Source organism: Vidua macroura, chromosome 3 (assembly GCF_024509145.1).
Source record: "Vidua macroura isolate BioBank_ID:100142 chromosome 3, ASM2450914v1, whole genome shotgun sequence".
Classification (NCBI taxonomy): Eukaryota; Metazoa; Chordata; class Aves; order Passeriformes; family Viduidae; genus Vidua; species Vidua macroura.
Window position 1 is genome coordinate 65894741 of NC_071573.1, and position 26486 is coordinate 65921226.

The following is a 26486-nucleotide window of genomic DNA, read 5'->3' on the forward strand; positions in this document are numbered from 1 at the left end:
GTCAGTATTTTAGATGGAAGATGCTATATTAAATACTATTATATATTTTTTACTATATTAAGTTTTACAGATACATGTATGCAGGATTTTTTTTACCTTTCTCTTGCAGATGTAACATTTCTACTCCTAGAAATCTGCATAGCCTAAAACATAGGTCAGTTATTTTTGAATCCTAATACACTCTTATTTAGTCTTATTTTCTTTGGATATAAAAAGGCCTGGGACTGCTGCCTTTGCTGGACTGACTTTGTGCTGTGTCAGATTCAGCTTCTAGGTAAGGTTCAGTAAAAGGTTAGTTTTCTTGAATGTTATAAAGCCAGCAGCCTCAAGCTAAGGAATTACCTGAACAAGAGGAGGTGCATTTCTTTCTTCTGTGCATTCCCATCCCTGCTTTCCCTGAGAGTCTTTTCCTGAAGAAAAACACTGTGAGAAAAGTAGCTAGAAATAAGAACCAAGAAATGCTGCAAATGAAAACAATTGGTCACCACCAGCTGACTGTTGCCTCAGTAGCAGCCCCCCAAACCAGCCTTCTCACTAGTTTTATTGCTGGGCATAGTGCCATAGGATACAGAATATCCATTTGGCCAGTTGGGGTCAGCTCTTCCAGCTGTGTCCCCTCACAGCTCCTTGTGCACCACCAGCCTCCTCACTGGTGGGGTGAGAAGCAGGAAAGGCCTTGACTATGTGTAAGGACTGTTTAGCAAGCATTAAAATATCCTGACATCACCAACAGAGTCTCCAGAACAAATCCAAAACATAGCCCCATACCAGGTACTGTGGAAGAAATGAAATCTTTCCCAGCCAAACACAACACAGGAAGCATACTTGGAAATTGGTGAGATCCAGAATGGATGAATAACTCTGTCCAAGTGACTTGTCTACAGCACTGCCATTTTACAAAGTGCATTTATTGAATTGTTCTGCCTTCAAAAAATGAGAAGAGGGGTGATGGAAGAAGAACCAGTCTTGGGGCTCCTGAACACCACCACTCTTCATGGTATAGAAGCTCCCTAGTATATGTGGAGTGGGGAAGAAATCCATCCTGCCACCTTAAAGCTGGCAATGGTTTCTTTGGCTCACAGGCTGGGAATTTTATCTAAAGCTGCTGTTGCCAATGCTTAGTGCACTTTTCTTTTTGTAATCATGACACCTGAGCAAAATAAACTTGAAAATCTCCCACTTTAATTAGTTTCCATTCTCATGGTTTAGAGTGATCTAGAAGGCCCGATTTTGTCAAGAAACCCCTTTCCTTCTAATTTTGCATTTCACCTTGAATTTGATATTTTGTCCAATCTGAACTAATGTTAATGAGCTCTGTGTTGCACTTATTTACGTGATAAATTTCTCTTCACAGATCATTCAACTTCAAGTGGTACATCATCATTTAAGCCCAGCCGATCACTGGTTTCTATTCCCACTTCCCATGTGATGCTGTCTAGTGCCAGCTCTTCACTTTCCAAACACAGGGAAGCTTTCAAGTCTGATGGCTCAAAATGGAGTACAAGCTTTGTACGGTCAGGAGGAGGCAGAAATCAGGGAGCCCTGGACAATTCTCTTGACATGAAAGATGCGAGACCTGTAAGAAAATGGTCCTCCTTGTCTAAACTCAGCTCACCAAATAATTTCAGCCAAGATGGAAGTAGTCATTCAGTGGAATACAGGGCTGGTACAGACAAAGCTGTGCCACCTCAATTGAGGACAAATGGGCCAAGTTGTTTGTGTGACAGCATGGAGTTGCTAAAAATTGAGGACAAAGAAATGGGGAAAAAACGATCTTCTCTACTGGACTGCAAATACAAATTTGAAACGTGCAGCAAAGACGACTTTGTTTCAGATTCCCCAAGTAGGAGACATGCCTTAGACTTGACCTACAGTGCCTTACCTGAAAGCAAACCGACGGCAGGCGGCTGCGAAGCTTTCGGCCAGAGATACGCGACACTGGGACAGCAGGCTGTGAGCGGAGCTCCCATACAGCCGGCAGTGAGGACTCAGATGTGGCTCAAGGAGCAGCTACGGGCAAACCCCCTGGACTGCAGGCCTGCTGAGGAGCCCTGCGGTGTGCCTGCATGGCACATGCAGCAGCTTGAAGACTTCAGAGTAGCAGCTGACCAGCCTATGCAGGTAAGGCCAGAGCTCGGTGTTTGCTGCCATCATGTGGCACCCTGTGTTATACCTGAGGAATAACAGGCGGTTTTAAATGGAACAGGAAAGGGAACAGGTCCTCCTAACCAGGTGGTGGTTTTTTTAAGCTTTGGTTGGGGCTGTTGCTGCTTGTTTATCAATATTAATTTTTTGTTGGGTTTTCTTTTATTTCTGCTGTCTGCCTACACTTTACTCTGATTCATTGTGCCTGTCTGCATGGGACTAACATTTTCATGTGAAGCTGGGCACGGAAAGAGATTTACCAAGTAGCCTTTTTAGTCGTTTTAGAGTAACTGTATAGTGGGGGAAATGTGAAAGTATTTTTATCTGAATGGGATTACAAAGAGGCTGCATTTAAGCATTCAGCAAAATAAGAATGACTTGTGTAGTGCAAAGGTGAATGAATATTAAATCTCCTTATGCCTAGCACTTAAAAACGGAGTTCAGTTTGATATTACTGCTTATTTTTTAACTAATAAAAATCAACTAACAGTAGTCAACAAATTTGGTTTATTTAAATACGATAGTATGTGTGGTTGAGGCGTCATACTTGAAATATTTTTATATCAAGGTTATCAAGCACATAGTGCTTAAGAGGTAGGTAACCCTTTCTAACATTGCAATTCACAGTCTTTGTTTCCAGCTCTTTCCCTAATGGGGAAATACAGTTTGTGAAGGATGGCAGTATTTAAAATCTACATGCTCATGTTTACCTGTGTAGTAAGTTTGGCTTGGCTTGACAAAAAAATCCCAGTTTGCAATATATAAATTTCTCTGAAATTTTTAGGTTTAGACTAGGATATTATAATCTAGCAGTGTGTTCAGATTTCCTGTTTTCTTCAGACTGAAGTACATGAAGTAATTTACAAAGAGTTATGCTATTCCTTCTGTTGTATATTGATGGAAAGAATGACAAGTTTAGAGATTCTTAACATCCAGTTTTGCTCTTAATGATGATCTGGTTTTGGTTTTTGGTGGTGTTTTGAGTTTTTGCTGTGTTGCATTTTTATGGAGTTGGTTTTTTTTGGTTTTTTTTTTTTTTTTTTTAACTGAAGAAAATCGAAGCCAATTAATATGGTCAAACGAATAGTAATCTCTAAGGTTTTGTCTAAAAACCTGACATTGTTGGAGGTAGCCACCTTTATTGCTGCAGAAACCCTCATTTTTCCCTAAGCTCTTCAAAGATTCTGATGCTGATAAATTCCCCAGGTAGGGAGCCGAGGCTGATGGGATCCTCTCAGAACTGAATTGACAGAGATGGGCTCAGTGCTGAGGTTGGGTCCAGGGTACTGCCAGCTGGACTCTGGGCAGTTGACACCTGCTGGTGTCATTGAGGAGCACATGAAAGGTTTGGGAAGCGACAGCAGGGTACCATCAGGGAGCTTGGTCTATCCATTCATTCAGGTCTTCCCAAACACTTTAGATGTGTAGCTGGCTGCAGCCACCAGTGGTGCTGTCTGTGAGATTTATGATCAGATTACTGTGCCTGGTGGTTCTCTTCTTGGATTTAAATGTACAGAATAACAGAATATTAAGGGTTGGAAGGGACCTTAAAGATCATCTAGTCCCAGCCCCCTCTGCCATGGGCAGGGACACCTCCCAGTAGACCAGGTGGCTCAAAGCCTTATCCAGCCTGGCCTTGGACATTGCCTGGGTTGGAGCATCTGCAGCTTTGCTGAGCAACCTGTTTCTGTGTCTTACCACCCTCACAGTAAAGAATTTCTTCCTAATATTCCGCCTTACATTTCCCCTTTTTCAGTTTATACCCATTACTCCATATCCTATCACTACAGTTTCTGTGAAGGAACTCCAGTAGGCCCCCTTCAGATACTGGATGATTGCTATGAGGTTTCCACTCAACCTTCTCTTCTCCAGGCTGAAGAGCCCTGCCCTCCTCAGCCTGTTTTTGTAGGGGAAGTGCTTCAGTCCTCTTACCAATTTTGTGCCCTCCTTTGGACTTGCTCCAAGAGTTCTACATTCTTCTTTATGCTGGGGACACCAGATCTGCATACAGTACTCCAGATGGTGTCTAACAAGTTTTATTTACTTATTTACTTCATTTACGCATAGGTCCCTTCATCATCTTATATGTGCCTTTAAAACACTTTGTTTAGGATGGGTGTTTTAGAAATTTATTTTTTAGATCAAAAGAACTCTCAGCTTTTGTCCTTCATGTCTCAGAAGTGCTTTCTCCCTCTGATCTTGTTCAAATGCAGTATGAAGGCAAAGTTAAATGTTTGAAACAGATGAAGCCCTGTATGTGTTATTACAGTTACTCAAAAACTTTGCTACCAAGCTGTGTTTGAAGGATAGAGCCAGCAGGGGGAACACAAGCATTATTTATCTTTGACTTTGATTTACAAACAGTGCTACACCTTTTAAGGTTTTTGAGATTTGACAGTTTGCCTAAAACTGCCTTTTGTTTTGTTTTGGTTTTTTTTTGTTTTTTTTTTTTGTTTTTTTTTTTGTTTTTTTTTTGTTTTTGTTTTGTTTGGGTTTGTTTGTTTGTTTCTTTGTTTTCTTCTTTTGTGTTGTTTTGTTTTGTTGGTTTGTTTTGTTTTGTTTTGTTTTTTTTGTTGGTTTTTTTTGTTTTTTTTTTTTTTTCTGTTTTGGTTTTTTTTTCCACCTGTAACTTTTACATCTTTTTGGAGGAAATTCCTGATGGCCTTAGCAAGCACTTCCATCAGCATGATCTGGAGTCATATTGCTGGGCCTTTGAGATGGGATCTGTTTTAAAGCATGTGCAAAAGCGGTGAGCCTTTGGGCTCTTAGAGCCATCCCCTGCTGTCCCTCGCTGCCCTGCTGTCTTTCTGACAGAGGTTACACCTGTGAGGAGGAGAGATGCCAGAAGCAGTGAAGAAACGAGAATGATTCTTCCTGGCTTGACACCTGTTTTTTAAAGAAACCTCAGCATAGTTCTGGTGCAGCCTTTTTCAGAGATCACATGTACCTGGGAACTGCTATTTTATTATTTCTGAGAAACCAAGAAAACTGCAATCCCAAGTGGAATATATATCTAAGAGACAGATTAGAAGGCATAAGAGGAAGCTGATAATTTATAAAAAGGGCAAAACCCACAGCTCTATATATATTTCTTTATTTTTCTTTTCCTTTTAATGAGGATTACTTTTGCTTTTTTTGCTTTTAATACGTATATATATCCTGGTGGAAATGTAGGGGATTTTCTAGGACTGAAAAAAATCAGTTTATCATTATTTTTCTTTAAAACTACTATTGCCATGAACAGAGAATACAACAAACTTTGCTTTTAACTGTTAATCTAGAGCAGCTTTGTGCATCTTTAAGATATCTGAACTCTGTAGCCTTCCCTTCTACCAGCCTACCACTAATTAAGTAAGAATAGACAGCAACAATTTTCTGAGTTGATTTTGAGGACCGATGGTTCAAGAACAGCTGTTGGACTTAATAATACACACTACAAATAAGTTTTTATGTCCTCACAGACTAATATAGACAGTTAACCATAGAAAACACTAATTCAGAGTTGATTTTTCAAGCTTTCTATTTGTTTATTCTAAAGACTAACAGAAAGTATAATGTAACACCCCTCAAAAGCTGTTCTAAGGTTAATTACTTTCAAGCTTAAGATTCTTTGCTTCCTTAGTAGTCTGAAGTTGACTGAACTCAGTGTTTTTTCTTATAACTTTGCTCCCCAAATTGTAATGCCTATCATGTGGCTTTTCTATTCCAGTTGCAAACCATGTGTTATAAAATAAAATTTCCTGTGCATTGTAAGGGAAGCTCAGAGTGTTGGACAGAAGACCTACAGCTACATTGTGATTGTCCTTCAGGATCTGATCAGGTTTGCAACTGCAGAAAACGTGCTGTGGAACAACAGAATGCCTCTTAGAGAAGGTGCATCCTTCAGCTGTGGGTGTGATGTTTGTACATTTCAGAAATAAATCTGCAAGGAGAATCTGGTCTTTGGTTATTGTGTAACATCATGGAGTTGCATCTGAAAATTCATTTCCTTAGCTAATGTAAGTTATTTAATGTATGCTTTTTGAAAATAAACATTCTCCTACACATTTCCTAGGAACTGATTTTAACAGTTCTTCAGTTTATGGAGTTCAGTTTATGCACTGAAACAAAGAAATATTGCTTTAATGAAAACAGTTTCCATGCAGAATTTATATTTTACTATACACTTAATTGTTTAATTGTTTTCAATATACAGCTGATCTTTGAATAAGGAAATGTGTGATAAGGACTATATTAAGAGAAAAATATGCTTATAACACACCACAGCATTTCGCTTTTACTAAACTTGGAGGCCATAAAATCTAAATTAAAAGGCTCTAAGTTTTCAAGCAATGGCATTTCTTAAGGTCTGATCGTATTATATATCCTATTTTCTGAATGCATGTAGGTACATGCTGTGTGCTAGTCCAAAAATTAGATTTAAAATGAAACCATGCATTTAAAATTGTTGGAGATCATATAATAATAGGGAAAGCTTCAGAAGATTGCATATCTACATATAAACTTTGTACAGTGTTTTAAATATCACAGTATGAATGTCTTTATTTCATTGTACAGACCATATGTGTGATGTCTTCATGGTGTGCTAAATTGTGTCAGAATATTGCAGAGATAATAAGTGGAAATTACTTAAGTGCATCTTTTCCCTTTAATGTACCAGGTTTAGTTGTTTTTTTTTTTAATGAGGACAACACTGGCTTGATCATACCATGTATATAAAAGTTGCTGGAAATTAAGTTTTAATGCAATGAGAAGTTTAGAGTTATTAGAACAATTTTCATTGCAAAGCAGAAAAGGAAGAAAGCAATATCTAAAGATTGGTAAACAAAGCTGTAAAACTTTAATTGAAAGAAAAGTCATAACATTTGTCAGATGACATTGTTGCCACAGAAAATTTTATTCTTAAATGTCAACTCAAAGCTAGGGTTTTTTTACAATCCTGTCAGATCAGAAAATTAAAATTATTAATATCAGCATTTTTCCTAGATCACATTTTGATGAAACTTTTCAGGAATAGAAAACTTTTTAACATGAGAGATTATCACTTTTATCTAGCAGAGTGTGAACTCCTTTACTGTGAGCCATAACTAAGATTTTATGATCTGTTCCTTTTGCTGTGAAGTTGGTAGCCCAGCAAATGGGATTCCATTCATTATAAGGTGCTTGTAGGTTCAGTCTGGAGTGCTAGCAAATGATCGGAAACCAAACTTGGACTGTGCTTGATTGCAAAAAGAGCCTTGGCATTGGTTAGCTGCTAACTTTGCCAGCTTTATATGTCATTTCTGGAGAATGCATGTTTCAGTTTCAGCACTGTATTTCAGCATTTGTTGAGGATTCTGTCATGTTCATTGCTGGCTGAGAGGAGGCTACTGGAATTGTATCTGGGGATTGTTTCTCCACGCTCTGACGGCAAAGTTTCTCACAGACTTCTTTGGTATGTAATTTTTGATCTGGAAGTACATGCTCATTGTTGGCAGCAGGCACATCTTCCTCAATTTATGAAAAAGGAATATGTGATGTTATTGTTTTGTCAGGGCCAACTGGTGTCACAGTGGTTTCCCTAAGATAGGGAAACTTCTGAATATAGAGAAGGTCATATAGACATTAAGCTTTGCATAGTCCCAAGCAGTATGTCAGTGAAATACCATTTTGTTCCGAAAACTGTTCTTATTCTGCTTTGGGCTAGAGTGAGTTTCCTGTTTCTTTCGGTGGTTTTGGTGTGCTTTGAACCATCTATGTCAAGCATCAGCAGGAATTCTCCTAAGTAATATAAAACTATGTAACCATTACCACATATATCTCTGGTATATAAATTTACAGATTTTTTTAAAGCAGAATATTTCAAGATTATAAAAATAAATGATGAATTGCTTATTGTGATGTAGCTGTGCAAAGTTTTCTGCTTTAAATGCAAACAGGTTGGAATTCATACTACAGTAACTATCAGCTTCAAAAAATACAGGTATGTAGTTTGCAGAAGCAATTTCAAATGGTTATTGCACGTATTTCAGAGCAAGTGAGAAAAAAGCTTTCATTTTAACTAGTGTGCTGCTCTAGGCCATAGTGCTGGTTTGGCTGGGGCAGAGGCAATTTCCTTAGTAGTAGCTACACTTTGTACTTATACCAATCCATAGACCCATGCTTACTACTATACCATGAAGAAAATTAACTTTATTCCAGATAAACCAGCACACTAATGCTCTGTAAGCTGTGGAGCAGGTAGCATATAGTGGAGTGTGGATACTTACTAATGGCAGGACTTGCTTAAGCTTTTGGGTTTGCTGGGCATACTGCCTTTTCCTGTGAAAAGTCTATTCATAGATCCAGTTTAGATTAGTCTCCTGCAGATAACTGAATAACAGTAGTGATCATTTGGAAGTTCTGTGAACATAAATAGATCAGCTCTTTAATACACTTAGCACTCAGCAGTATATGTGCTGAATCAGGGATGTGCTGTTGGCAATAGGAAGCTGGAGCTGGGGCTTCCCCCGTCCATGAAACAACATCTGCCTCTTTTGCATGTGTGTTAATATGCATATCTGTGGCAATAAATTTACTATATAATATATATATATATTTGGTGCACACTTGGTGGTTCCTGTGGTTGGTTCCTCTGTTTCACTTGGGAAAGTGAGATGCTAAGAGAAAGTTGTTTGGCTCCAGTGTAATGTATGAAAATCTGCTTCTGGTCTGCTCCTTTCCCAGCACTTCTCATGTTTTTAGCTCTGCCTTCTGGAAAATCATTCTAACACAAGTGTGCTCTTGTTGGTCAGTGTCCTTCCCAGGACCCTGTGGGAAAAGTACATCACCCTGTAAAGAGCCACAGAAGAAGGTCCTTTAAGAAGTTTTTTCTGTATGCTGAGAGGTGAGGACAGGCTATGAACTGATGATTGCACTGGCAAGTAGCAAGTGGTCTGTCAAATATGGCCAGAAGGCTCCCATACTGCTCACTTGACCTGTGCATAAGTGGTAAATCCTCTTACTGAGGCTGTAATGCATCTTGGGTTTGTGCAGCTGTGCCTGCTGCTGGTGTATGTGCTGGTGCTAAGGGTTTCCTGGCCAGAGTTACGATAACCTTGGGTAATGGCCCTTTGTTTTTCCGTTGTTTTGACAGCTGCTGCTTTTGACATGATGGATAACAGAAGGCTTCTTGCTTTTATGATGTTGCAGTGAACCACAGGTGGTCAAAAAAAGGTCTAAATAATAATAATGTTTTCATATTTGACCTTCACTTATCCCCATCTCTGCTACTGCAAGCTGCTTTTCAGGGATATTTTTGTTTCCATTTACAGCATCTGTCCTTTTCTCTCCACAGGTAATTTGATGTGTGCTGTCAACTCAAAGCTGGCATTTTGGTTTGCCTTCCTGCTGTCATTTCCCATAAAGTATATGTTCTACAGAAATCCCATTTTAAAAATTTGATTTCTGCTGTCCCCTTTCTGCAGACATTATGTTCCTTGAATGCTGCAAATAATTTGTAGGTCTTTAAATAACAACCAGCTGTATCAATGAGAAGCTACAGTAGGTGCCAATGCATTCTTGGCTTTCTTCAGGTACTCAGCGGGGCTGTAGGTGCTTTCAGTTGCAGGTGCACAGCCCTTAGGACTGCTTTCTGATAAATTTGGGGTGTGAACACCTTCTCTTTATCTGTTGGATATTTCAGCCTCTGCAGTCTTCACATACTTATATTCAGGTAGTCTAAAGTGTCTACATTATCATTGCAAAATCCACAGGGCATAATCTGAGAAGGAAGCAGAGCCTTGCAGAGGTTCACATCAGCTTCACAAGGATAAATGCAAGCACTAGGACCAAGACAATGAGCAGAAAGTTAAGTAGCAGGTTGAGACCTCTGTTGTTGGCAAGATCCATAATGTGCATCAGTCTGTCCTCTTGTGCCTGTAGCAGACTCTTAATTGTAGCTTAGGGTTGCTCCTTCAGTACTAAGCCATGTAGGTTCACATAAATTGCATTGTGTCCACAGCTCTTTCTCTGGTTTTTAGTTTCTGCCACTTAAGAAAAAAATGTATGCTTACAATAGCTAGTTGTTTGGTTTTTTTTCTGGAAAAGTATTCTGGATGCTCCTACAAGCCTTTTTTCTCAAAATACCTTAAAAATAAAATGAAATGAAATAAAGGTTATTGATAACTTTCATTCCAGTACTGAAGAAATTCTGAAAAACTAATAGCTGGAGGAAGGACTTGAATTTTCTTATACAGTTTGGCACTTCATTTATTAGTGTGTATGGTACTTCTCAGGCCTATTGAATTTTCAAAAGAATGAATGTTCGCAAGACTTGGTCTCTTTCAGCAACAGACTGTTGAAAATTTACTTCTAAAATACCTCTATGGTTGAAACACCCCTCTGCCCGCAGCTTTCTTATCTGGGTAAAATGTCTGTCTGTTAATAGAAGTATTTCCTACCCTTCTAGGGTTTGGCATCGTGCACTGCAGTCGTGTTTAGCTGGCAGTGTGCTTTGTAAGGTCCATTGCAGTCTTGCAAATGCTTTACCAACAGTCTGGATTGAGCTGGCAGAGGATGTGTCCTTAGTGCTTTTAATAGCACATACGCAATTACTTATTTTAAGATAGCATTAATAACTTAACAATTGGGGTTTATTTATACAAATATATATACATAAGTGAAAGGAGCATATAAACCCACTCAACCCCAATACTGCCAACAGTTGCCAAAACCTGCTTTTAATAATCAGCTACATTTTTAGGGAAGATCACAAGAGGGCAGTGTTTTATAGTTTTACATTTTATACAAAGGTGTAACTTCTGGCATAATTTTGCCTTAAAAAAAAAAAAAGCTTATAAAGCAATCAATTAGAATTACTGCAGTAAATATGTGTTAATTTAAATTACCAGGGTTCTTATTGAGGGTAGCATCAGTTTTTAAAAGAATCCTTATAAATATGTTCTGGGTTTTGGTTTGTTTTTTTCTTCTTTTTTTCCCCCACTTTTTATCATGAAGGTCAAAGCTAAAAGGATTACATTTGTTGTTAAATAAGACATCTCTGGATCGTGCAGGATTTCACCAAAAAAATTTCCAACTGTATTCTCCTAGGCACTGTTCATTAATAGCCATACAAATACAGGTATCTGGTCTGTAATCTATAGTGTGTTTATATGCTTCCAAATATAAACGGGAACGAACACTCTCTAAATGAATGTGTTCAATTACTCTGCTCTAATTTTGGCAGAGAGGATATAGTTAAAGTATGTTTCAGCATACATTAAAAAGTGTGTGCATTTTTTATGATTATTGTTCTGTGTGTATCCCAGAATGGATAAGGTTGGAGGGGACTTCCATCTTCCTGCTCAAGCAGGGTCATCCTAGAGCACATGGCACAGGATTGCCTCCAGCTGGTGTCTGAACATCTCCCATGAGGGAGACTCCACAGCCTCTCTGGGCAACCTGTTCCAGTGTACAGTCACCTGCATAGTAAAGAAGTTCTTCCTCACATCCACATGGAACTTCCTCTGCATCAGTTTCTGCCCATTGCCTCTTGTCCTGTTGCTTGGCACCACGCAGCAGAGCCTGGCTCCATCCTCTTGGCACCCCTTTCAGACAGACATTGATAAGGTCCCCTTTCTCAGTCACTTCTTCTGGGGGCTGAGCAGGCCCAGCTCCCTCAGACTTTCCTCTTAACAGAAGTGCTCCAGTACCTTAATGATCTTTGTCATCCTCTGCTGTACCTGCTACAGGAGCTCCATGTCTCCCTTGTACTGAGGAGCCCAGAACTGGACACAGGACTCCAGCCTCACTAGGGTGGAGTAGAGGGGCAGGATCATCTCCCTTCCTGCCGGGAATGCTCTTCCTAATGCATCCCAGGATACCACTGGCCTAGTTACACCATTGGCCATTGGTGTAGTTGTAGCAAAACTTATATTAAAATTTTTTGTGCGGGGGGGGGGGGGGGGGTGGCAAACATTTTGTGCATGTCTTGTGAATAATTTTGTTTAAGGCTGTTTTACTCTTGTCTGTCCAATGAGTGGTTCAGTTCTGTCAGGAAGGGAAGTTGCTGCTAAATTGATGTAGAACAGTTATTAAAGAAATGCAAGTATCTGCTGCATTCTAAAACACCTTCTGACTAGTCTTGGTCAGAGCAAAGTTTCAATTTTTAAATGGGTCATGTTTTCACATAAAGAATAATATCAATTATTCAATTATTAAATCAACTGTTATATCATTTTTTTGCTGAGGAGCTGGCTGAGAAAAGACATCTTTAAAACCACCATATTATAGTTCCTCAGCTCCTTCCCAGTATAAAATTGTCATGGAAGTTGGTAATTTTTTTTTTTTTTTTTTGGAGGAAGAGTAATACCAGATTGTTGCCTGTTTATCTGTCTTTATTCACTACTAGTGTGTAAAATGACCTTAGGAAAAAGATTTAGGCTTGGGTGGAGTGGAGCAGAGAAGTAAGACCTTAATCCAAGCTATGTGCTGTATGTGATTACTCTTGAAAACCAAAACAGAGTAAGTAGAGATTTAGAGAATTAGAAAGCTGTGTGATGACTAGCTTCTTTTCACATAACTTTAATAAGTAACTAATAGAATGAATGCTTCTTTCTAAACAATTGGATATATTTTATGCATTAATATTTTTCAAGCAGTCCTTTTATTAAATAAAAATGCTGTAGATATTATTTTTAAAGCTTGTATAAGTCTACAAAGAAGATTGTATTATGTACAAAAGGTTTTTTTTTTTAATTTCTGGGTTCAGTTGACAATTAGTGATAAAGAGGATAGTAACAGATTTTTTGATCAACAGAAGCCTAAGACACAAATGAACCATACAGTATATGCAATATATCTGCATTGCTGTAAAATAACAGTAAGGCTTCCAGTTTATTGATAACTTGGTTTTGTTCCTGTTTGGTTATTGTTTTAAAATAAGTTACGGGTTTTCAGGTACATAAGAGGAAGTTGGAGGGTTTGTTTTTATTGGGCTACATTTTTTAGCAATGCTTTACTCTGACTTCTTTATATTATTGGCTTGTGAAACCTATAACCCAAACACGTCCTCAGAATGTAGTGCTGATGCTTTACTCTTAACACTTCTTTCTTCAGCAAGTTTTCAGTACTGTAAAACTGTTGTCTATTTCCAGTTGAAATCTCTTGAAACACATCCAAAGCAAACTAAAGCTAGAAACTCTATCCATCACAAAAATACAGATTTGAAAAGAGAAGAAAAGTAAAGGAGAATTAAAAGGGGAAATACTTGCTAAAATCTCATGTGTTTGTGAGAGAGGTCAGAATGCATGAAATGCAAATTGAGATTTACACTGACAGTTCAAATAAGTAATGCTCATATACTATCTTGCAAGTGTGAGGGTCTGTTGCCAGTCTCACCAGTGCTTGCCCTAGTCCTCATACAAGTAGCTATCTTAATTTCCTCTAGTGGGTAGCCTTAATTCAGTCAGGTCTCAGCGTACCTACTCACCAGATAGGAAATTCACCACTGGATTTGCTTGCATTCCATTGAATACAGAGTTTTTCAAAGATTTCTTCCCTTCCTGCTCAGCTGTTCATTGTCAACTTCTACTCAAGAAACATTAAGTCTTAAAGGCAGAATACAAGATAAACTTGTTTTGATTTTCTGTATTCATCAGTAAGAATGTTTACATAGAATGGAATAGAAGAATATCTCTTTTAAAAATGGATGTCTGTTTGACTTCTGTCTGTTGATTCTTGAGCTATCTTTAAATTTGAAAAGTGTATCAAATTTCTAGGAATTTTGCTTAGTATCAGCAACATGTAATAGGGTTAGTAGGGTTGGAAGTCTTCTTGTTACTCACAATTTCTGGAGCAGAAGTGTTATCTTTTAAGTGTATTATAGCCTGTGGTTTATATGTTGAAAAGATATTTCTGCAGTGCTTTCCCCTCCTGTACATAATTGTTTACAATGAACTTTTTTATCTGTCATTTATTTTAGGAAAGTACTTGCATGTTCTCTAGCAGGACTTGCAGCTGAAGATAGGGTTGTTACTTATATTTGTATGGTGCACTTCAGTCACACCAGTAATGATGACCAAGACTTTTCTCTTTGCCACATCAGGTGTAAGCCACCTCATGTGACATTGACAAGTTCTGAGTTTTTTGTAGTTTTAAATGAAGGAAATTATAACATAAATTAGAGCGGGCCTTAATTAAGTTGTCTAAAGGCAAACGTTAAGACCTCTGAGAATCTGAGTTGTGCTAGTTGTCATGTCAGTCAAATGACTATGGAAAACAAAATTTTGTTATTTCAGTTATGGTAGTGGCAATTTTTTTTCTGCAAAACATAATGAAAAATCTTTCCAGATGTGACATGTGTAAGATCCCTTAAATAGGGAGAAAAACATATGAACTAGTTTTTCCTTTTTGAGTTAGAAGAGATTTTTGATTCATTCTCATATTCCTTTGAAAAATGCTAAAGCAATTTGAATGCCTTTAGTTGATAATTCACAGAATTCACAGAGATGCAGCACCTTGAACTAAGATGCAGCACCTTCAACTAAGCAGAGCAGAAATTTTTCCCAGGATGTGTTGAGGGCTGTGTACCTGTAAGCTGTTCTTTGGGGGGGGCATGGTCCAAATTTGGAACCCTTCCAAGGGCTTAAAGATTTTCAGAGAAACCTAAAAACACTTAGGCCCCCAGAAAGTGATGGTGGTGTTTATATGACTAAAACTTTGAATTTACCAGCTGCTGGCAGTTACTGATCAGAGCAGATAATCTGATTTACTGACTCTTTACCCCACGTAGTAAAGACGTATCTTGATTCAGACGGACAAATTGAGTCATGCACAATTTGGTAACTACAGGCTCTAAACACTGTTCTGCACAGAAAATGTGTTTTTAATTCATGTAGTGGGCAGTAAGATAACAGAGCACTGGTTGGCACACTCTCTAGTCCAAGTGCTAGCCACTGTCACATGAGGATCCTTGCACTGGGAGCTGCATGTGTAGGTCTCTCTTCCCCCTGGGGTGACTTTCCTAGAGAACAGGGCAGAGGAGTGCTGGAACTTCAGAGAAGCATCACAATGATACAGATCAGCAAGAGGCAAATTAGAATCAGGCAGAAATTCACAAAGAGCTCTTGGAGCCTTTGGCGTGCTTGTGGGTTGACCTCAATAGTTGAGGCTCTCCTCAGAGCGGAGCGGGTCATGTGTTGGACCTTCTCCATGGCAACAAGAAAGCAGAGGGCACAAATCAGAGGTTTTAGGAGTGCAGGAAAGAAGAGCAGTGGTCAGGAACAGTGCAAAGTGCCTAATATCTTCTCTTGGTTTTAGACAGCCTTTGTGGAGCTGGAAAGCAGGAAAGCAGAGAATTAGAAGTGCAGAAGTGTTCTTGAGTGTAAATAGAGATTGTAGAAGCAATCTGTTTCAGACTTTTTAGAGCTTTAAAACAGTGTTTTTAGGTTAAAACGGGATTTTAAAATTTTGGAGTTTTAAGTTTAAATTCGTGCTGTATTATGCTTCTCCTCCTGAAGTCTACTGAGCACCTGCTTCTTAGCAGTGTTGATTAAGTGTACTATGGAAATTGTGGATATCTGGGTTTTGCCCAGATTATTGCTTTAGATCCTAAGCTCTCTATCTCACACAGTCTCTGAAAAGGCTGTGGCTGATTGCCTTTCCACACACACCTCTGCTTTATTTGTTCAAGTACTTGTGAAGGCTTGATGATAAGAGTAGGGTCACAGACCTTTCAGCCAGGAGATCTGGATAGTCCTGCTGGCTGGTACTGACAGGGCAGATAATCTGATTTACCAGTACCTTTTGCTGGAAGAGAGGAAAAAAATTCTTGTTGAATTATTTCCATTCCAAGAAAAATTTCTTTATGGTGAGCAATTAAAACCTAATGCATCACTGCTGTAGGGAATTTTAGTAGCATAGTTCTCAACAGACAAGACAGAGTAAGGACTAAATCTTTTTTTATGCATGTAGGATAGACAATGTGTTACAAACGTGGGTATAAAGGCGGAGGACTGCTGTGAGGAACTTTTTTTTTGAGTGTTACATTTAAAGTGTATTTTTCCACCCTTTTAGTGGCAGATGGAAGGACAGGGTATCAGTTGTTTTAAAACTCTAAATAAGTAGTTGTAATGTAAAACCCTCCTGTACAAACCTGCCATGGCAAGAAGCTGGCTTTGGTATATGCTTGTTTAGCTCATGGTGAGTTGGATTCTGGATTTAGGTGCTGTCACAATGTGAAAACTTCGTTTTTAAAATAATGATGATAATGATGATCTGTCAAACCTTGTTCCTAAAGCTGCACTTAGTCCTAAACATTTTATGAATTTATATTGTGTTCATATAGTTCACAAAAGGCCTCTCCTCGTCACCACTTCTTTTTTTTTTTTTTTTTTTTTTGGCCTGGAAATAAGTGAAATTATATATGCCACATAGAGGAAAACAATTGCTTAGATGTCTGCTGCCCAAGTTACATATGATCCTGACTGAATCAGAGATACTTTGCCCATGAATTTGTCTTTATATGTGGCTGAAATGGAAAAACCTTAAAAGGAAATGAAAGGTCTTTCAGACTTTTTAATCCCTCCATGTTGGGCTGCAGAGTCAAATGTTACTGTATGAACAGAATGCATGCGTTTTCAGTGGCAGTGTTGGTGTTTAAGAGAGACTTTCAAAGGCAATCAGATTGCACATGGTTATTTTAATACCCTTAAATATCCTTAGAGGATTCCATGTGATGACATCTCCTTTTCAAACGGAACTTCAGATTTTGTTATGATTTTTTGAGCTTTAGTTGATCTTAACTTTATTGTGAAAAAAAACATATGCCAGAACATACTCTTGTAGTGACTACAGTTTTTCATCTTTGTTTGACTTTTGCTGTACCTGTTTTCATCTATTTAAGCAGTTAAAATGCTTGCCAAGTATATTCTACCTAGCTCTTCTAGTCACGGTCTGTCTCAAGTGCAGTAAAAGCAAGACACGTACAGGAATTCTAAAGTCTGTTAGCTGAATTAAATTCATTCTCCCAGCCTAGTAGAGGCTGGAGTGCATTAGACTGTTTATCTCCTTGCAGACAAGGCCCAGTAGATGAATCACAAATGGATTTACATGGATAGAAAGTAGTTTGTGTAACCAGCTTCTGTGACAGACACTGCCCAGAGAACAGCATTTCCTATGGATGACTTCATCATGGCATTTTATGTCATTTTTTTCAGTGTCAGGTATCTGCAATTCTTGGTCTTTGGGCTGTGTGTAACCTGCTGCAGCAACATTTATCTTTCCTAATTGTGTTTTTTTTTTTTCTTTGGGGATCACAGAAGGATTGGAACATCATCAATGTGTACCTTTATTTATGTACGGAATGTACATTTATTCCGTTTCATTAGGAACTAATGCAACCCTACTGCATTAGCAGTAACTGCACTCATGCTGGCACCTGCACTGCAGTGTTGCTGCATATGTTTCACTTGCATGATTCAAGAGGCAAGGCCCTGAGGCTCTGAAGTGCTTCCATAAAAAGCACTATTATCTGGTTGGGCATCACAGATGCAAGGCCAAAATAGATATTTGGACATACATAACCAGAAGGGGATACAAAAGGATCTTAAGAAGTGGAAGGTAGCGTATGTTAAAATTTCTATACATCATACAGCTAGAAGACATTGTAGAAAGGGATGAGGAGAGGACAAAATAGATAGAGTTTCTTGATTTAATAGTTGACGTGGTTTTGGAAGTTTTTGAAACATCTATGTGTTGTTTAACCTCCTGCTCCTATCTGTGGGGTAAGTTTTCTTGTAAGCAAAGGAAGCCAGTTCTGTGTCTGTATTTCAATGAGTTTGTCTTTACAAGTGTTCAAGTTCAACTAATAAGCACATACCTTGCTTGTTAATCCTCCATGGTGCTGTCACCTACCTAAAGTGTGCAGAAAGAGAAACAGATTCAGTAACACAGCTGCATACGGGCTATCAAGGTCAAAATGGACAACTTGGAAAATAATTACACAGAAACAAACATTGGTCATTGTCACAAATAGCAGGTGCTCTCTGCTGTTCAGTCCTCAGTGTTTTAGGCCAATATAAAGAAGAATTGTGCATGCACACACCACTTATTGAAACAAAAGTGCAGCAAAAGAGCAAATGATATTTGATATTTTTTACAAGTCATAAAGTGTGACTTGTGTGACAAGACTGAGCATCACAAAAGAGGAGCAGTTCGCTGCATGCTGTGCAGTTTAATGGGTGCTGTTAATGGATGTGCAAGGTTTGTCTTAGGCACAGAGTGAATCTGCAGGAAGACATCTGGTGGCTGACCTTGTATGTTACTATGTAGGGAATCCCCTATACCCCATACTTCAGAATGAGTCACTGATCACAATTATTGCTTCCCACTTCACTCACATGTGACTGTTTCCCTGATTTGTATTTGGTTATTTTTATCTTTGTTCCTGGGTGCCCTTCACAATGAGAGGGGGTATGTGACCAAAGTGAAAACTGTGGGCCATGCTCATTCCTGGTGTAACTGCATTGACTCCTTTGAAGTCACACGGGATAAATTTGGCTCCCTTGGAAATGCCACAGCCTGTTTCCTGTCATATGTTCACTAAATGCAGCAGTGATATCAGTGGAATAGAAGAAGTTTGACTTACTTGAATTCTTGCAGTTCCACATGACCAAGTGAAGCCCTAAGGGGCTGTTAAAGTTATGTTGCATAAGTCTATTGCATAGATTTTTACAATGAGATGTCCCAAAACCCCAATAATTCACTTCTATCCATTGAAAAAAAAGTCTTACTAACCATGAACATAGTGACAGAAAAAGTTATAAATAAAGTTATGTTGATTGAAGATTTAGGTACTGACTTGTGGCATATAATATCATTTTTAAGTCATACGGAGACAACATTTCCTTGGGATGAGGGAAAGAAGCAACAATTCAGCTTGTAGTTTGAGAAGTGCTGGTAACAGGAAAAACAAACTCATTTTATCTTTCTCTTTACCTTTTGTTTGTTTTTCAGAGAGCATAGGGGAAGACTCACACTTCAGTTTATATTTTTCCCTCCCTTACAAATTCATTGTTTCTACAATCTTCCTTCTGAGTAGCTTTAATGTTTTTGGTGTTCTAAGACACAAGACCAACAGTAACAGCCTCTGCTTGTATTTCAAGTCCATGAGAATGTGAACGGTGTGACAAGAAATTACACTGATGAATAGTTGAACACACCAGTCACTCCGGGTTTTGAACTTTATCTGCATATCTTGTGGATAACTGAGACTTATATGTGTGCTGGTCCATTAGAGTAGCCTGGGAGCCAGTGCTTTGGACTAGTTTTAAGTTGGTTAAATTCCCTGCAACTGCTGCAGGACCATGCAGTGGGGTCTTGGGCAGGTTCTTCAGTTTCCGTACTCATGGGTTCCCCTCATCAAAATAAGAGATAAAATAACTGTATACCAGTTCCAGTCTGTTGATGTGATCTGCCTTTTACATAGTAAATTTCTTTTAGAAAATGAACCCCATCCTCTGCTGCGTTCACTGATTACCTAACAAGTTGTTTCATGTTGAGTTTTAGCTATGGTGGTTCATAATGTCCCTTTAATAGGAAATAGTCTAAATGCAATTTGAATTAAAGAAACAAATTGAAATATGTCTAGCATGTATAAAAGGTAGAAGTGGAAAGGGTGTTCCGTTTTTAACCTTCTAACATGTCAGGAAACAATGATATGGCATTGATTGAGAAGGATATAATAGATAAATTCAACTTCTGAGAAGTTACTTGATGCCAGGAAGGTCCTGTTTAGCGTTTTTTCAATCTCCAGAAGGCAAAAACAATCTTCAGTTCTAAAGTGTCTTGTAGTTTTAGGGAACAGAGCTTTACTTCCCTGTGGAATTTTTTTATTTCTCCAGCTGGGGTGCTTTTCTATTCCTAAATCAAATTATTCTTAAAGCAAACAAAAAGTTGCTGTTGTAGTTCTGTGCATGTATCCTATACATTTTTGTTTGCTGATGGTCTGAAAAAGCAGTGAAAATCACCTTTATACTACCAGTTACAAACTGATGATTTCAGTGAGTTTCCTGTTGTATGGAGGAACTAACTTACTCAGAGGATGAGAAATAAATGCAGCTTTTAAAAATAAAAAAAATTTTAAATTGGTAATTTTTAAAATTAATGGTAATACATGAATCTGAATCTCTCTTAAATAACAGTTGCATTGTTGTCTTGACAAATGAGTACCAAAAACAAAAGGCAGAAAATTGCCTGCTGTAAATTAAATGCCTAATTTCACATTGATTTGTAACACTTATCACCTGTCCTGTAGCACATGCCTCTGTCATGACTGTATTTTGTTTCTCAGGGTTTGGATGTCTGTGACATGGGATGTTACAAGTGTGAAATTCTTAAATTTAATTTAACAGCTGAGCTACTCTCTCATCTACATTAAATTACTGAACTCTAACTGGATAAAACTGAGATGATGGGGCAGCTAACCTGCTGTAGCTATGGGATGCATTCCACCTTCCAGTGAAGAGCTGCCTACAGCATTTAAGTGTCTGTGTGTATGTTCAATCTATATCTGTGTTTTTGAAGGTCTGCATATGCAATATTTGTGGTAGAAGAGAAAGATTCTCTGGGTGCTAGAATAAACTTTGACTCCTCTCTTCACTTGAAAATACATTTTATGTATAATTTCAGCCTTGAAAAAAATCTGTCTTGGAATCTTCTTGCTCTTTGTAGGCACTGGGCGGTCTGAAGTGCTGCTTCTGCCTACTGAAAACAGCTTCTAGAGAGCTCTGTACCAGATTGTTTGCCTTTGGAGTAGCAGTATGTCCAGATATTTCTCTCACTTGAATATTCAAAACTGGCACAAGGCTGCCGAGCACAAAAGCAAGCATCTGGATGTATCTTTGCCTGATGCCTGCCAGTCACTAATAGGAAAAGGAATTAGTATCTGTTCACTAACAGGGAAAACAGACCTCCCAACATTACAAGTCTATATTAGGTTTGTCTCTTCAGTAACCATATGTAGACATAAGTAGTAAGGTGTCAATTGATAAAAGGAGGGAACAAGATTGTAAGGAGCATAAGTATGTTAGAGACATCCATATTCAAGAATCATATTTCTTTTTAAAATATTTGTATATGTAAATATTGAATGTTCTCTATGGGACATGTTTCTCTAAGATGCACGTTATTTCAGTGACTTTAAAGCTGGGGTTGTATTTCATTGTACAACATGTCTGCGCTTCCCTTAGAAATAAATGGGTTCTTTTCTGCATTTGAAATTCAGTTTATGATGTTACAAATCCTAACTGAATTATTTCTCAGTTATTAGAAGCAATCTAGGACAAATGTGTTAGTTACAATGAACAACAGGAGAAAATAAAATTTTAATGGATGTCAAAGCAAAAACACTACATGGATTCTGTAGCTTGAACTGCACTTAGAGTAAGATGGTATAATTTCAGTTCTAGGAGTGCAATAAATCACTTAAATTTTTAAATTAAGGGTAACTTTTCATCATAGAGCAAAAAAAGATTTGATCTCTCAATGTGTTAGATCAGAAAAATGGTTTACAGGGTTAATGGTGAAAGAGCTTCTTTGCCCTTGCTGGTCTGTGAATAGGCAGCTTTGGGAAAAAGAATGCCTCTACAAAACATTAAGAAGATTATTCTCTTTGTAGATTTTGAATTAAAAACCAAGACCAAACAGACAAAAGAAAAAAGAAAAAAAAAACAAGCAAAAGGTATTAAATTTAAAAGGAAAGACAAAGGTGTGAGAATCATGATGAAACCTTCTCACCTTGTTGTCCAATACCACCTGTATAAATCATCTACCCAAGGACAGCCGGTGTCCTATGAATATATAAGAAATTACGTTGCCTTTACTGTTGCTGAAAGGCTCCCCGCACAGCAGTATATTTTTGACTCAGAGCTATAATGCCTATATTTCCATAGTTTTGATGAACAGTTAAAACCAGCTGCTAATTTGAGTAGAGAAGTTTTTTTGTAGAAAAGTACAGCTACAGTGTGCCTTCCTGCAAGATTTAAAAGATTACACAGAAGAGAGGTTCCTTACCCCTGGTGTGACTTAGTGAAGCACAGAGGAGCTTGCTCCGGGCTGTGGGACGTGCCTGTAGATCTCTGGCAACTTTTCTGAGTCTGTGACCAAGTTGTGGAAACAATTGAAGTAGGCTGAGGGGAAAAAATAACAAAAGTTTCAGAGGCAGGACTCACGGTGTCACTCAGCAGCTCACAAGTTGATTGGTCCCATTTGCCTTCTGACACAGGCAGTGGCTCCTCTAAACTTGTTCCCAGCAGTAATGTATTAAACATGGGCAGCACCTTTCCTTTTGTGAAAGGAACTGTGTGCCAGGGAGACCACCTGCTCAATCACAGGATGAGGGAATCTGGGAGGCTGCCTGCTTCAGTAGGGTAGCAAAGGGAGCTGCTCCCTGACACCCTGCCTTTTTTTAACCAGGAACTTAAATGGGAACTTACTCTGGGAGCTGCTTTGGATGTGTTACTTTTGCTACAGCAATGTTTCTTCTTTATAGAAAAACCTAAATAGTGAGGGCTGACACATTTCTTGTGGGTGTTTGACTTGGAACGGTTTTCTTCTGTCCAAGGTATTTTTTAAACTACACTTTCAGTATATATGGTTTTGATAATTCTGTTACATACCTGGTATTCAGTTTATAGTGTATGATGAATGCTTCCCAAGATAATCTTTCTTCTCACAGTGCTTAAACTGAAATAACTTTTCTGTATTTCAAGTCTCTTCCAAACACTAATGGGTGGGTTAGAGGATTTTTTTCCAAATTTGACATCTGTAAGTTCATCTCTGAAATTTATCATTACTATATATTTTGAAGTATTTATCTTTCCTTTAAAACACACTTCCACATTTTTTCTTCCCTTCCATTTTCTGTGGCTAGAAACTATTTAAGTGAATTTTTTGAGAACTCTCTCTCTTGTTTGGATAGGAGTAGCAGCTTGATGCTACTTACAGGTTATCTTACATATGCTTTCCTGTGTTGAGAAGTGACAACATAGTGCATACACAGAGCAGTTTTTGTGCATTGGGGAAGTGAAGGATTTACTGGATGCAGAAGGATTAAGCTGTCAAATGAGAGCATCCAGCATCAGGCTTTCTGTGTGGATACAACTGACAGCATGTGCCTTTTCCTGATTTGGAAATTGCAGGCAAAAATACAGAAGCTCAGCCAAACTCTGAACACTTACAGATCCAGTTTTGACAATAATTGTTTAGCATAGATGAGTGCTTGGGTTTAAGCAGGAGCCCAGACAGGGTGGAGTTTTTGGTTTAGTTTGGGTTTTTTGTTCCCTGGAAGCCCTGCTGTGGTACATCTTTCAAACCAGAGACAGAAGGGCTTTGGGGATGATGTACAACCCTGTCTCAAATTGAGCCTTGTTTTTATTTTTGTAAATATGGTTTAGCTCTTCTGCAAATTGGTTATATCACAGTTGAAGTTAACAACTCGGTTTTAGTATCATAAATCTGCCTGCTTTCAGTTGTCCTTTAGTATCAAACCCAGGAAGTCTGGGGTCACATATTTCAGTTGAAAGTTAATTGAATATCTTCACAGTGAGGAGTGATGATTCTTTACTGGTGCAAAGTGTTTCATAATTTACTTATAATGACATTATTAATGTTATAAATCTCTCACAGTCAAGCAAACTGTATTTGGCTTTTTTATGAGGGAAGTTTCATGTTTTTATTGTATGCTGTCATCCAAGAAAAGTGCTAGCATTGGATTGTTTGCTTTTTTATGAAACTTGTACTATTGAAATTCACCCTCTATATTTTGTTATGAAGTCCAATCCCAGCACTGCAACAGCTGCAGTGCCATTTTTTTTACCAAACTGATGAAAAGTTGTCATATTATTTAGTTACACTACCCCAAAATCTTGACTCTTTTTGTTAATGAATTGGAGCTTTTTAGAAATGAGATGCCTTAAGAGAATTTGGTTTTGTTTGTGAGCTGCTGACACAGTCATAGCTTGGTCTCTGTTTTAAAGAGTGATACTCAAATGTACAAATTAAGGCACTGAAAAAATGCTAGGATTTCATGAGAAACATAATACACATCTTCTCTAAATGTCAACTCTGGTAAGAAGATGGAAAATGTATTTGCCAAATAACAATAACGTCTACAAGTTCAGACCACATGATTGTTGTAGATCTTGTATTAATGTTGTTTCTCTAAAAACAAGCTTGTTTAGGAACATTCACTTGAGAACATTTTTCTAGTTCAGGTTAGTTATATTCCCTCATGTAACTCATGGAGGTTTTGGTGGGGTTCTGAGGCAAATGCCAAAGTACAGCTTTTGGAACATGTCAAGTCTGACAAGTACAGGCACGATATATGAGCACATCATTGTACTGTTTTCATTCAGTCCTGGGTGAACAGGTCCAGACACCCGTGGATATGTGAAAGGAAAAGCTTTAAAAAAGGAATCTGTGTTGAAGGTTTTGGTCTGCTGCATTTTGTTCTGGGGAACAAAAATGTGCAGCTGTTGCCTGCTTGACCTTAAATGGAGATAATCTGGGCTTTCTCCAGGGGGATTAGGAATCTACCACTAGAACATGTTTCTTCTCAGAAGTTATTTAGAGATCCGCTTGATGTTTGGGATAATGTCTAAAAGAGACGTGTTCTACTTCAGCATACGAGCTCCTTTATTGAGATAATAATTGTAAGACTTCTATTCACATTGGTAATAATTTCCTGGATTATTTTTGCCTTTCTTGTGCTAGTTTTCAAAATTCCAGCTGTAGACACTGTCCACCGTATAATCTGTAAAGAGTTTGAGGTGTCACTGTCTGGCCCTCTGATAATCATGACTCTGTATAGAAATGGACTGCAACCCAAGTCCAATTATTTATAATATACAGGTAAAGAAATGCAGCAACAAGTCTGAATACTCCAGTTAGTGAGTTTTTTCATGCTGCTGCTGCAGTTTTCTCTCACACTGCAAAAGTGCCTCTGTGATCTCCCACAGCAGAAGGTCTTGTGTTGGCACATTTGGTTTAACAGTAACAAAAAACACACAGAAGGGAGAAGTGAATGCTCCCACAAATACGCATTAATTTGTGCGTATGTGGGACAGAGTAGCAGAGTTTGGTATTGAAGCTGAACTCTAAAATGAGATCTTTCCTTTTTGTAACCAGTAGTTTTCTGGCCTCATTCTGTGATGGGTAATTGCTTGTAGCCATCCAGGTATTAGCAAATGTGGCTTACATGACCCTTCTTACCATTCTCTAAAGAGAAAGGATCCAGCTAATGTATCCTTCCATTACATTTGTGCCGTGAGCCTAATACACCCTAAAGGGAAACATGAGTTTTTCCCTCCTTCAAAAGTACAGAAAAATCAGTATTTTCAGTGCTGATGTGAATAGCATTCCAGAATCACACCAGATAGGGTGACAGCCTAATCAATTGAGATATAATAACTTTTTAAATGCATTTAAAGTTTTTAACTTCAGTTTGATAGACTTGTGACCCGTTTGCTTATATGTTTTACCTGATGCCTCTCCTTTAATGATTATCTGACTTCAGTGAATCTCGCTCACATCTGTATTCTCAATATCTATCTTCTGGATTTATGTGGAGGAAGTTGCCTTTCTAAGGCTGCAGATGTTCCTGCTTTTGTGTAGCGAGACTTATGGTCTTTGTTAGTGTTATAGGAAACAGCTCTGCTGAGAAATCTAGGCTTTGCACCATGTTATTTTCCTCTGGGACAAGATGTATTTACTTTTCCTAACCATTGGACGGACATTAAATTAGTTTGATCTTCACATTTTTTTCTTCTTTACAGACAAGGTGAAATTACTTTTTGAGGCAGCAGCTTGTAAAGCATACTACTGCAAAGTGAGTAAGAAAAAAGTACAAAATAAATTAATAGAAAATTTGGTCTGAAATACTTCTCTTTTTGGGAACGGTGAATGCTCTGGTAGTACTAGTTATCTCATTTGTTACTGACCAAAGACATTTTTTAAGGTAATCTTGAATGTTTTCGTTTCAGCTGCTGTTATTGGCACAAACCTTAAACTATTAAAGGAGATCGCAGAAGTGTGTCCTGCCTGTTTATTGTCTTTGGTGCTTTGACCCAGTGTTAGAAGAGAAGGGAAACAAGAAGTTTTGCCTGGCTCTTGCTCTGAAAATTGGCTGTGTCCTTGCTCTTCCCAAAACCTGTTAGGAAGCACTTATTTCATGTGGAACAATACAATTAGCATAGACTTGACCTGTGTAGGTGGTTTATTTTGCAACAAAATATTGACAGCACAAAAAGCTGTGTTCTTGTAAATACTTGGTGGCTTTCACAGCAATGAAGTTTACCTTTTTACTAGGTTAATGAAGGTCAAAT

General features: G+C 38.2%; 2 protein-coding genes across 3 annotated transcripts in view; one reads left to right on the forward strand and one right to left on the reverse strand.

Annotated features, from left to right (window-relative positions):
- The window catches only part of CEP85L (centrosomal protein 85 like), a 92032-nt gene that overhangs the window by 26320 nt on the left and 39226 nt on the right, over positions 1-26486 (forward strand). Inside the window, exon 3 of the mRNA XM_053973293.1 lies at positions 1355-2121. Coding sequence (XP_053829268.1) covers positions 1355-2121 — 767 coding nt within the window. The remainder of the gene's footprint in view (positions 1-1354; positions 2122-26486) is intronic.
- Positions 14812-22261, reverse strand: PLN (phospholamban). 2 transcript variants are annotated; one of them, XM_053973799.1, is made up of 4 exons: positions 22177-22261; positions 17984-18018; positions 15836-15912; positions 14812-15438 (listed from the first exon to the last, which is right to left on the reverse strand). In XM_053973799.1, the coding sequence occupies exon 4, from the start codon at positions 15315-15317 to the stop codon at positions 15159-15161; it is 159 nt and encodes a 52-aa protein (XP_053829774.1). In that variant the 5' UTR covers positions 15318-15438; positions 15836-15912; positions 17984-18018; positions 22177-22261; the 3' UTR covers positions 14812-15158. The 2 variants fall into 2 exon arrangements, with proteins under 2 accessions (XP_053829774.1, XP_053829775.1); XM_053973800.1 differs by lacking the exon at positions 15836-15912.

What these genes read in the sequence shown, in the direction of transcription:
- PLN (XM_053973800.1), bottom strand. Translation starts at nt 15,317, where the DNA reads ATGGAGAAGGTCCAACACATGACCCGCTCCGCTCTGAGGAGAGCCTCA.